The sequence below is a fragment of the Panthera tigris genome, chromosome C1, assembly GCF_018350195.1.
Source record: "Panthera tigris isolate Pti1 chromosome C1, P.tigris_Pti1_mat1.1, whole genome shotgun sequence".
Lineage (NCBI taxonomy): Eukaryota > Metazoa > Chordata > Mammalia > Carnivora > Felidae > Panthera > Panthera tigris.
Window position 1 is genome coordinate 92783630 of NC_056667.1, and position 12387 is coordinate 92796016.

The window sequence follows — 12387 nt, forward strand, 5'->3', positions numbered from 1 at the left end:
CCTCAACACAGCGAGAAGGGGAACCGTTTGTCTCAACCTCCGGGCTTGCTCATCCTCTTTGCTGTGTGAGCTGGGGTGTGGGGTTCACTGCAAACTGGAGACCTCAGAGTGGATTTCTCAGGGCTCCGCAAAGAATCAGTTCTGCCATCTTGCTTGTGGGAGGGTCTTGGTCTTAGAGGTGTTTGGGTTGGTGCCTAATGGCTCATCTGAGGACAGGAAACAACCGAGGTGAGGACACTGCCAGGTGAGGGACCCCCAGAGCTCATGCCATCAACCGGCTTGGAGCCTCGCGGCATGCCTGAGCGGGTGGAGTCGAGCCTCTGGGTGAATATCCCCTGCGCCCGGTACCTGCCACACTCAGTTCCAGCCCGGGGCTGGGCCCGCAGGCTTGTCCACCTGGCACTCTCGTTCCCACCCAGGGAGCATCCCGCATTTCCCGCGGGGGTCAGGGCCCCCGGCTGTCCTCACCCCCAGCATCCTTTTAACAGCTTCCAACCGCGCCAGGACTCGTGGGGCCTCCTGTGGACACAGCATCTGAAGCTCCCCAGGTCTCATGTGAAGCAGCTGGTTTCCTCTCAGGAACCTGAGGCTCCTCACCGTGCTGGGAACAAGAACAGCAGAAGCTGTCATTGGTAGAGCAGGAGGACTCGGGCCCGAGTACTTGGGGCTTGGTATATTTTGGAGTATCGTATGAGGAGCTGTGTGGGCTTGGAGGCTGGGGTTACGGGAGGACTCATGGAGCAGGGTGCCTGGAGGTGAAGGAGTAAGATACCCATGTCGGCTTAAACCAGTGTCAGAACTCCTGGGTTTGAACAGAGAAATGCCCTGGAAGAGAATTTTGTGGTGGGAAGGGGTGGCTGGTGGCTGAGTTTCTTCCTGAGTTCCCTCTGGTCCTGCTGCCTTCCCCAAGGCGGAGGCTCCTCACTCAGTGCTCTAGAAGGGCATGGGCACGCCCGTTCTTCTGCTCTCTTTAACTCAGCAGAGGTAGCACTGCGCCGTGTATATTCTGGGTCTCCAGGCTTCCTTGGTTATTATCTGAGTCCTTTACGAAGGTTCTCCCAACACACCCTGTGGGGCTAGGCACTTACATGGTGGAGAAGTTCTCTGCCTGCAGCCAGGCTGTGACTTCCTCAGGCGTTGAGCTAAGTCGAAGCATTGGAGCCTAGAATCAGGGGAGATGAGATGAGAGGCCATCTCGTCTCATTTCTACCCACAAACCCCATCATCTGGGCCCCTTCTCTTGACTCCTATTGGATCACTCATCCCATTTCATGGTTTGCTTGTCTGGTGGGGACAAGGCTTGATCTCTGCTCTGGCCCCATGATAAACTTGGCACACAAGAAACCTGCGACACTACTGATTAAATCACACCAGGGCTATCTCCTCCGCTTGTCATTGAATCCTTCCTGCCCCCCACCTCTGACTTAGAGCATCTGGATAGTCTAGGTTGGGTAGTACCCGAGAAGGCGGCTGGCTCTGGGACCCCGACTGTTGAGGCTCTAGGATGTTGCTGGGAATGTAGCCACTCTGTCCCTTCTCATTCTTCACCAGCCACCACCGCTTGCTCTGGTCCAGAACCTGCCAAGAATCACCCCTAACTCCTCAGTCACCCGAGCTTCTGTCCACCCCCACACCCCCACAAAGGTTTCTTCCTTCCTGCCCTTCCTCACCCTCCTTCTCCCTATCTAGGCCACCCGCCCCAGCAGCCCCACACCTGGACCACCAACCCCTATGGCTCCCACCAACCACCATCTTCTTTTCTAGGCTCAAGCCCGTGTCTCACCTCCAGCACCTCTCCCTGGGCCACAGTCAGTTCCTGTGGGTTCCTAGCTTCAAACTCATAGAGAACTTGCATTTTCAGGGCTGGCTTGGCAAGTCTGGGGCTGGAGGGCACGTGGTTGGGGTCCCCGGGCTGAGGGCCATGGTGGTGTATCTCCTCTTGAGCAAAGTAGGTGCTCCCTAACGCGGGGCTTCCCCCCCAACCACACGCAGAGTCAGGATGGCTGGAGAATGGAGCCTCAGAGACTGAGTCCCTGTCCCAGCCCCAGAGACCCAGATATCTCCTGCCTGGAGTCTGGTGGTGACTTTTCGGCTGTCACAGAGGTGTAGTGGCCGGTCAGTGTAAGGTGGGGCTTAGGGTGGGGGCTTCTGCAGGCAGGAGGGGTCTGAAATGTCTCTGATTTCTGAAGACTCTTCTAGGAGTGGACTTTTCTATGTCTGAGCTCTCCTCTGAGCGCTTTATCTCTGAGCTCTGGGAAATCAGAGGCATGTGTGGACAGTATCATGAGAAGGATTGGAGTCTGGGAAGGTAAAAAAACTGCTTTTTCACCCGAGGTAGGGGAGGGATGTGCTGTACACACGCATGTCTGGCTATAAGAGAGCCAAGATGGTCTCTGAGATGTAGAATCCACAGATCCACAGGGTCAGTCCCATCCCTCCCTCCCCAGAATCATACAGTCCTGACTAAGTCCAGGGCATACCGGAGGGAAGTAGAGTCCTGGTATCCCGAGGGGGCCTGTAGGGAAAGAACAGAGAGAGCAGGAGCAGGCAGTCAGCCAACATGGTGGTGGGGAGCTGGGGTATCAGACCACAGACCCACTCACACACAAACCTGTCCCATATCCGCTCCCCTGCCTGTCCACCACACAGATCTGGGTACCCACGTGGCCCCACCTACCACTTAGTTGTCATGTGACTGTGGTTTGGACCGAATGGGCAGAAAGTAGCCAGAGATCAGGGCTTTGAGCAGGACTCTTTGCTAAGCTCCCCTTACCTGGTTGGAGTGTTCTGGAAGCTGCCAACCATCATAGAATGTGGGTTGATAGGGCAGGGGTTCACTGCCTGTCCAGTTGGCCCTGGGGAGAGAACAATGCTGAGTCCACTCCGTGCCAGGCTGTTGGATGTGGAGAGGGAGGGGATGGCCGGATCTTCTAGGTAAGGGAGGTCATGGTCCATGTGCACAGATGAAAGGCCCCAGACACCCACACAGGGGCACACAGTTAAGCTGAACGCATCCCACCGTGTGAGTATCTGTAGGCCAGCCTCACCTCTGCCTGTGAAGTGCAGATACATCAACTCCAGAAGAACACACTAGGCACTTTATGGCACTGACTTGGGATGTGGATCAAAGGGGTGGAACCGAAGACTGTTAGGGCTGGAAGACCCCCTCAGGGCCTCAGGCAGTGTTTTTCTAACCTGTTTTTCATTTCTTGGCATCAGATCTCTTTCTGTTCAGCTAACTAGTGTGTGGGACTTCACCTTGCAGTCACAGGAGCTGCTGTGGTTAATGTAGGGTGGGGGCTGCTACTTGCCTCCCAGCCCCCTGCCACCCCACCCCCACCCCCACCCCCGCACCCACTGCAGGAAGGGCAGGCTCGCGCTGCTAAGAGTCTTCTCCACCTGCCTGTCCCGGGGAATCCCCACTCAGCTTGCGGAAGTTCCCTCCCTTCCTCATAGGGGCAGAAGTGATCATTTCCTCTTGGAATAGCCTGGGTTACTGCTCCTCTCCCACTGTGTTACACACACGTCCCACGTGCCTGTGTTTCTTACTCCAGGGAGCTCCTTGAGAGCTCTATCCTGAGTACAGTGGGCAGCACATTGGAAAGAGCTCATAAATATCTACTCAGTGGGAACAAATAAATCATTCCCTCTTCTGAATCTTTTTTTAATGTTTATTTATTTTGAGAGAGAGAGAGAGAGAGAGAGAGAGTGGGGGAGGAGCACAGAGCGAGGGAGAGAGAGAGAGAGAGAGAGAGAGAGAGAGAGAGAGTGGGGGAGGAGCACAGAGCGAGGGAGAGAGAGAATCTCAAGCAGGCTCCGCACTATCAGTACAGAGCCTGATGTGGGGCCCGAACCCATGAGCTGTGAGATCAGGACCTGAGCCGAAGTCGGACGCTTAACAGACCGAGCCACCCAGGCGCCCCCATTTCCTCTTATGAATCTTTTTAGTTGGTTCCTTTTCTTTACCCTAAAAACATGCTCAAGTCTTCCCTTGACCCTGCTAATACTCCTTTTTGGCAGTCATTCTATGACCTTCTCTTTTCTAAGAATGTGTCTTTATGCCCTGCCCACATTTTCTTTATGCCCTGCCCAATACTGGCCTTGTGTGGTCTCCCTCCTTCCAGATTACCACCCCATTTAGTGTTATTTATAACTTCTGGTCAGTTTGCCTAAAATCAAGTCACCTAAATATAATTTGTCCAAACTCAACTCTTCTGAGGGTTTTTACATCCTTTTGGTTAGTCTCTTTTTTGTGCTTGTTTTTCACTTCACTCATTCACTGATTTGTGGTCATTTTAAGAAATTGGAGAACATTTTAGGGCACATTTGACTTCACTTTATATTTAAAAATGAAACAGAGACAGAAAGGAGAATAAAAGTTACCAGGTGCTGGGGAGAGGGAGGAACAGGTACAGAGTTGTTTGGCGTGATGGGAGAGTTCTGGAAATGGATAGTGGTGATGGTTGCACAACACTGAGAAGGTACCTAAAGCTATCAAGTCATCCACTTTAAAATGGTAAATTTTATCTAATGCATATTCTACCACAATAAGGTAAATAAGTTACATTGGGCCATAATTCATGTCTTTAGATGGACTGGACAAAAAATTCTTCTAATGAGGCTGAAATGAAAAGAACCCTCCACATTTGGCAAGAGACTCACTAACACAGCTGGCTCGTTTCCTGGTTGACGCCTCTCTCTCTTTCTCAAACCCTCTTCTCTCTTGGTTTTCATGCCTCTGCTCTTTTGTTTCTCCTTTTAACTCCTTGGCATTTCTCTTTGCCTCCTTGACCTCTTTGGCCACCAACACATGGAAGTGTCTCTTTTTCTCTCATGGGCTCTGGCAGGCCTCACTGATTTAAGGGAGCTCCCTGGGCTCCCTCTGGAGTGCTGGTCTCTAGAGGGCTCCAGCTGTCACTTCTGTGCTGACTTAAACCCACAAGCCAGCTGGGACCTCTCTCTTGAGGACCGGGCCACCCTGTGTCTGGTGAATGTTTCACTGACGCCTCGGCTCAGCGTATCCCAGCTGGTTTCACCTCCCGCTCACTCCCCATGGCTCTCTCATTGCTGTGGCCTGATTAGCTCACTGCCCATCTCACAGTAATACCAGTGTGGAATCTCTCTTTCTCTCTCACCCCCTTGGCCTGTTGGTTGCCAGGCCTATTGATGTTACATTTGCATCTCTTATGTCAGTAATTCTTAAGTTCTGGCTGGATGGAGACAGTTTCCACTTTGTCCTTGGCAAAAATGAGAAAATATTTTACTTTATTATGTTGTTAATTTTTGAGGTGTTTTTTTTTTACAAGTTTTTTTTTTTTTTTTTTAATGTTTGTTTTTGAGAGAGTGAAAGAGAGAGAGAGAGCGTGAGTTGAGGAGAGCGGAGAGAGAGGGAGACACAGAATCCAAAGTAGGCGCCAGGCTCTGAGCTGTCAGCACAGAGCCTGACTCGGGGCTCAAACTCACAGACTGTGAGATCATGACCTGAGCTGAAGTCAGACGCTTAACCAACTGAGCCACCCGGGTGCCCCTGAAGTTTTTTTCTAATGTTTATTTTTGAGAGAGTGAGCGTGAGTGGGGCAGGGGGAGGGGCAGAGAGAGAAGGAGACAGAGGATCCAAAGCAGGCTCCAGTGTGGACCCCGACATGAAGCTTGAACCCACGAACCTTGGGATCATGACCTGAGCCAAAGTGGGACACTTAACCGACTGAACCCAGGCACCCTAAGATAATAGAAGTTTGCCAGCTCTGCTTTCTTGGGAAGCATTGTTCTTTTCTCCTTCAGTGGTGGGTGACGGTGAGTGGTAGGTTTTGGGTTTTTTTAATTGTTTATAGTTAGTCTAATAAAAAGTTGGGAACTCCATGTTGGGTCCCCCCTGAATTTGTTTTGGGATATTTCTGGTTTGTGACAATGTAGAGCCTGCCATCTCCAGTGTCGTGCCTGATGCCCCCATGCTCCTCACCCCGATTCAGTTCAGGCCTGGTCCTCACTCACCGGCTGGTAGTCCAGGCCACACCCAGACCCTTCCAGAAGTCACTCTCTTGTGGGCTTAGGCAGGACTGCAGCAGGTCGATGGCTTTGGGGGTGAGGAGGGGTGAAATCACTCGGGTGGCCAGGCCGGGCTCCGAGCACTGGGCCAGGACCTAGGGGAGAAATGGAAGGTGTCAGGAAGCCCAGGCTCCCCCACGGCTAAGGAGGAGTGGAAGGGCCTGGAATCCCTGGCTTCCCACCCTTGCAGTGCTGCGTAGCCTCAGGCCTCCTGCTCTTTCCTGTGTCTCTTGGATCTCTGGTGCCCCCGGCTCCGACCCCAGCCCATCTAGTTTGTTGAGGGGTTCTGCACACAGCCGGGATGGTATCTTGGAACCAATGAAGAGGTTGTATTGTGGTGGGCAAGGTGCAGACCCCACAGCCTCCCTCTGCCCCCCTGCCTTCCACCGTGGCCTCTGCTCCATCTTAATGGAGGCTATCTCTCTTTATCACCCTATCATCCCCAAACTCACGAAGTGTAGAAGTTGGAAGAGGATGTGCACGAACTCAGGGGCATTCTTCTCCGGCAGCCAGATGGCCAGCTTCCCCTGGGGACACAGGGCGTTATGTGCTACTACCCGTCATCCTTCCCTACCTTTACCAGGACCACAGGGCCCCATAATTGTTCAGAGCTTCGGTTGGGAGCCTGGCACGCTCCAAAGGAGTCCCATGAGGAGGAGGGGGAGGTTCTAAGGGGTGAAGTTAGAGAAGGAAAGGATTTGGGGCATCTACAAGACCAGAGAGGAGGGCGCTGCTGGCATGGGGCAAGGGGAGGGCTGTGGAACTTGTGAGGAGCCACATACCAGGAGGTTGAAGCTGTACTTGACTTTCTGGAAGCAGTCAATGTACTGTGCCTGTGTCATCCCTAAAGGGGATGGGGGAAAGGGTGGTGGGTTGTAGGTGATCCCAGGACCACACCCCCCACCCTTCTCCCCCAGCCCTCAGCACTCACCCCACTGATCCTTGCCCTTTTTCTTCCCCAGTCTCTTCTTCTTATGCCTGTTCTTTGCCTGGGCCTCCTTCAGCATTCTCACAAACAGCTCGATGTCTCCAAGGATGTGGCTTAGTATCTCCTGGACCCCAAACAACCCATGCCCTTGAATGGGCAGTTGGGCCCATCCTGGAATGCCCAACCCTGCTCCCACCCCCTCCCCACCTCCAACAGAAGGCTGAGGCCCAGTCCAGGGTCCGACCAAACCTCCCTATCCCTCCTCAGCCCTAGCCCTTCCTTGGCCATCCTGGCACCTGGCCTCCTGGGCGCAGGGGAAGGGTTGATGTCTTCCTTTGGGCCAGGCCCAGAAAGCCTCAGCAAACCCAAGACAATCTATAATTACCTCATCCCTCTCTGGGTTCTCAGGGGATGGGGACTGGCTTGGAGGAGGCAGAGTGAAGGTGCTTGGTTCTCGGGCACTGGAGTGGCGTGGCAGGGACCTTGGGGATGGTGGCATGTCTGCAATATAAGGGGACCATGGCCCAGAGGCTCTTTGATCTTTGTTCCAAACCTTCCTTTCCATCTGCCCTCATGCCCCAGACTTACTGTGCTCTGGGGTCATCCAGTAGGGCTGTTCTGGAGAGGGCCCTTGCTCCGGAGGGGGTAACTGCTCCTTAGGGAACGGTCTTTCCGGAGGAGGCCCCCTCCATCTGTTTTGGCCTGGGGCTCCAGACTGGGGTCTGGTGAGCACATGATGGGGACACAGTTTTGATGGGGTTCTTGGGACAGAGGCTCTGTTTATATTTCTGCCCCAGGACTGAGGGGTTTTACCACCTCTCTCCAGGAGCCCCACCTGCCCTGCTCCCTGGTCTCCATCAGGACTCCACCCTGCCTCATCTGTCTGCCCTCCAGGTCCTCTCGGTCCCATGTCAGTCTCCAGGGACAGTCTTCAGTGTTCCCTGGTCCTGGCCTTAGCCTCTGCCCTATGCCCATTGGCAAGTCCCAGCCTGGTCCCTTCCCAGTTCCAGGCCCAGGTTGGTTGGGCCACAGGCCTCTGGGCTCCCCCAGATGTGGGGCCGAGGCCTGGCCCTCCCAGGCCCAAGTCCTGAGGTCCTGATGGGGACCGGGGCAGAGACTGCCTACTTTTGCTGTTGGTCGTCCTCCAGGGCCTTCTGCAGGCTGGTCCTCAGTTGCTCTGCCTGGAGGAAGCAGCAGTCAGGCAGGCTATGTATGTGTGTGGGGAGTGTCAGGGGGAGAGTGATGGTCAATGGACCCTATACCCACTCTCTCCCCAATCCTACCCCTGGTCACTCACCCCCACTTCCTGGCACTGGAAGAGCAGAGTGCTGGTGCCTGGCAAGCCCGACTCCCGTACTGTGATGGACAGGACGGAGTTGAAGGAGCAAGTGTTGAGCGCCACATCCATGGCCTGGATGCTGTCCAGGCAGTAAGAGTCCAGCTCCTCCTGGGCCGGACAGAGAGTTGGGCTGTGAGGCCCCTGAGAGCCATAGTGGCTCCTGGAAACTCCTAACCTGGGTTGCCTCAGCTCTCCTAGTGGCCTGGGGCAGGTGTGTCGTCTTCCCTGACCCCTGTGCCTCTGTCCCCCATCTCCTCCTAGGCCTGGGTGTGTATTGTATATGGGGACAGTTGGCTGCTTTTTGGGGCACGGAAGGGTGAAGTCCGTGCCTGGTGCTTGCTTTTCTACAATCTATGGTAGCTATGATCCATTGCAGAGGACAGTGGGAGGGCTGACCTTTGTCTCAATGTCCAGCAGCTGGAGCCAGCCATCTCTGACCTGCAGGAACAAGTCCTGACTCCACACCCGGCCCTGAGCATCCACCTCCTGCAGTTTCTTCAGGGCATCCTTGGGCTCTTGGACTTTCTGAGTCCCCAGCTTACATGTCATCAGGTGCTGAGGGGGAAAAGAGGTTTGGAGATGGGGCTCACAGGTCGTAGTAGGCAGGGGTGGGGTGGTGGAAAGGCAGCAGAGGAGGAAGACATCCCTCCTTGTAAGGGATGTCCCAGGCCATCCCCATATAGAAGCCTTCAAGGGTCAGTGGGAGGGCTAGGTTGGGCTAGGATAGGGCCCCCAAGTCAGGGTCTGATGAGCTGCATGAAAGCGTTTCAGAGTCTGGAGGAAGGACAGTCATGACCATTAACAGTCCAGGCCAGTTGAAGGGGCTGGATGGTGATAGATATGGGTTCCAAAGAGCCAACAAATAAAGTCTGCACTCCTCTGAGTGGAATATAGGACCTTCAGATTCCGTCCCTGCCTTCCTTGGCCCCAGTTGGGAATCCACCATCGTAGCCTGGTCCTTCTCTTCACTGACCTAGCATTCCTGCCTCTCTGACATTTCTCATGCTGTTCCCTGTACCCAGAATGCTTTTCCCACCTCTGCTAGTCCATCCCTTCCCAGGGATGGGAGCCCGCTCCCTGATTCTTGCCCGGTAAGGTCCATAGTCATCTGTCTCCACTCAGAGCCTTGCCCACGGCTGCTCTGATCACGTTTTTGCCGTTATTCTCCTTCCTCGAGGAGACCTCTGCCTTCTCCCATCCAAATGCCACCCCTTGTCCTTGCCCCCAGGCCCTTGTTGGGGGGTGGCTGTCTGCCTGATCCCCCTGCCCTGCTCTCTGCCCAGTCCCCAGTGCCTCTCCATGAGTTCACGCTGCCTGCATGTTCAGGGGTCCCTGACCTCATGAGCAAACGCCTGGCATCCTGGACATGTCTCCTCTTGCTCTCACCTGCCAGGCCTAAATGGAGCCCGTTCCCAGCCCCCACCTCTGCCATGAAGCCCAGGACTCCTGGCCCCAGCCCAGCTGGCTGAGGGAGCCCCACCTCTTCTGCCTTGTGAGCCTCCAGACCACCGCCCCTGTGCCCCTCTCTGCTTGTTCTCCCAGAGAGCCTAAATTTGCCACCGCCCGGGGGCTGTTTCTACCCCAGATACTTCAGCCTGGTCAGGTATATGCTCCTCCCCACCACGTCCTTCCAGCCCGTGCTCTCCCTGCGGTGTTGACAGGCCTTCGGGCAACCAGATTTCACAGCGCCAGTGTTGTCCGGCCAGGCGGGGCCAGAGCCTCCGTGCCAGCCTCCAAGTAGCTTGTGTCTGCCCTGGGAACTCAAGTCCAGACATTTCTCCTCTGAGACAGTGGGCTGTTCAAGTCCTTGCAGGGACCGCTGTCCTCACATATTTCTGCCTCCAGCCAGGCCAGATCCTGGGCAGAGAGCAGCTCCTCAGGGTTACTCACCTGCACCCTGTGCTGCAGGCAGGTGGGGTCTGTGGAGAGGTTCTGTGAGTACTCCTTCCGGTGCACTGCAGGGGTGCAAAGCAAGGGGATGGAGACACAAGAACAGGGCAGGGGAGACATGCAACTACAGGGGGTAGTCAGCGAGGGGAGGGAGACCCCCGAGGGCAGTGGGTTGGGGCGGGGGGAAGGGGAGAGGGGACCGGTGGGGGAGCTTACGGTAAATGGCTCTGCTGCTCGGCCGGGACATGTTCGATGTCTCCTAGAGTCTACACTGAACCAAAGAGATAGCCATCAGGGCCGGGGAGGAGAGCTACCAGGGCAGAATGGGGTAGGAGGGCTGCTCTTGCAGTTCAACCCTCACCCAGGCCTGAGGCTCGGGCCAGGCTCTGACCCGGGGCCTCCAGGACCAGGCCAGAAACTTCTGGCTCCAGGGGCCTTTCTGGAATCATCTTCAGATATGCCACTCTCTGAGGAGCCCCATCTTGGCTGGGCCTGGGGGCCCCAAGGCAGGCTCCTGGCTCCCCATCATTTGGTCAGTAAGGCTCATTCCTGTGGGCTCAGGAAAGCTGGGTGGACAGGCACCTGGGAACATATCCTGCCTTGGGCCTGGATGTGAAAGATGCCAGGTCCACGGGGCGCACCTAGCTTCTGGAGGAAAAGCATCAGGTGCGGCAGCCTTCCTTGCCAAAGCAAGCCTCTTGTCCAAACCTGGACGAGTTCTGCAAATGTCACTCCTTAAGCTGTGGGCCCGCTTAGGAGGGGTGTGTGTGTGTGTGTGTGTGTGTGTGTGTGTGTCTGCATGCACATGTGTAGGCATGTTTATGATGGGGCTTTGAAGGATTTGTCAATGATTTGCATTTCTCTGAATGTCTTATCAAGATTCCTGTCTCTTCACCTTTCTATTAGCTGAACCCTTGGTCCAGGGCCCCTCCCTACCCAGTCCTTTAAATCCAGCTCAAGGATCACCTCCTCAGTGAAGCCCCCCTCAACCACCACACTCTCCCCTGCCCAGAATACCCTCCTGATGCCGCACCGACCTTGTCTGTTTCTCTCTGGCAAAGACAGCCACTCTGGTGGCGAGCCTGGTGCCATGCCCCTTACAAACATCATTTTTTAAATTATTTTTAAAAGTTTATTTATTTTTGAGAGAGAGAGAGAGAAAGTGTGAGCAGGGGAGGGGCAGAGAGAGAGGGAGACACAGAATCTGAAGCAGGCTCCAGGCTCTGAGCTGTCAGTACAGAACCCCATGCAGGACTCAAACTCATGAACCTTGAGATCATGACCTGAGCCGAAGTCGGATGCTCAACCAACTGAGCCACCCTGGTGCCCCACAAACATCATATTTAATTTCCATCTACCATCGCTTATACTTCTTTGGCTCTGTGTGTTAAGCCCTGTTCTATCGACTTCACTTTCGTCAATTCATTTAATCCTCCGAACAAACTCACCAGGTGGGTACCGTTATTATTCCATTTACCAGATGAGGACTCTGAGGCTCAAGGAGGGTAACAGGCCTACAGGCCTGAGGTCACCAGAGAGTCTTTACTGGAGAATGAACAGCCTGTCGCAGCCCTGTCTGGCTGCAAACCCCATGCTTTCATTGTTTGTGTATGCCTCTGTCATTGGGCTGTGACCTGCTGAGGACAGACTGGTCTTGCCACCACTCTCTCTCCAGTGCCTTCCTGGCACAGAGAGGTTCTAGAATACAAATATGTTGAAATGGGATGAAGGTAAAAGCAGGGCATGCGCATGTGTGGGGTGGGGTGGGAGTTAACTGAGCATGTGGGTCAAGGGTGAGTGCTATTTGAATGACACATGTACGCATCATGGACGGGGTATTAAGTTTGTGGATGCCAGGTATCTACATGGTGTGCCTGCGCAGAAACCCTGAAATATCCTGGGCAAAGTGCAAGAGAGTGGCCCACACCCGTTTATGAGGACTCTTATGAAAATAGCAGAGGATTTGATAAGATGACTCAAGTGATGGGCAAATCAGTTGCTAAGAAACAATTGAAGGATTGTGGAGAAGGCGGCTGGCTCTGTGTTCCTTGTTTGGGAGCACCTCATCCCCCTCCAAGGATAAGGGGTGCTAGAAGCCCGCTCCTCCTCCTCAGTCTACCCCACCCCCTTACTCCCCCCACCTAGAATACTTCCTGCTTCTAGATCCAGAAGTGAAAGAAGAGAG

The 12387-nt window shown here is 54.5% G+C and overlaps 1 protein-coding gene across 1 annotated transcript; it reads right to left on the reverse strand.

Moving 5' to 3' along the window:
- Positions 1–357: 357 nt before the first annotated feature.
- On the reverse strand, positions 358–10556 carry EPS8L3 (EPS8 like 3). The gene is made up of 17 exons (XM_042993862.1): positions 10419–10556; positions 10203–10267; positions 8709–8867; positions 8271–8420; positions 8099–8154; positions 7562–7695; positions 7359–7474; positions 6977–7097; positions 6828–6889; positions 6498–6572; positions 5992–6140; positions 2774–2855; positions 2481–2515; positions 1784–2003; positions 1459–1578; positions 1089–1162; positions 358–601 (listed from the first exon to the last, which is right to left on the reverse strand). The coding sequence occupies exons 1-17, from the start codon at positions 10447–10449 to the stop codon at positions 358–360; spliced, it is 1893 nt and encodes a 630-aa protein (XP_042849796.1). The 5' UTR covers positions 10450–10556.
- Positions 10557–12387: the final 1831 nt, after the last annotated feature.

Bases quoted from the DNA above. Each gene is read 5' to 3' on its own strand.
- EPS8L3 (XM_042993862.1), bottom strand. From the start codon at position 10,449: ATGTCCCGGCCGAGCAGCAGAGCCATTTACC. The intron at 2,004-2,480 runs GTATGCCCTGGA...TCCATTCTCCAG, and splicing joins CAGGACTCTACTTCCCTCCG to CCATCCTGACTCTGCGTGTG. The intron at 1,579-1,783 runs GTGAGACACGGG...GATTCTTGGCAG, and splicing joins CCCAGGGAGAGGTGCTGGAG to GTTCTGGACCAGAGCAAGCG.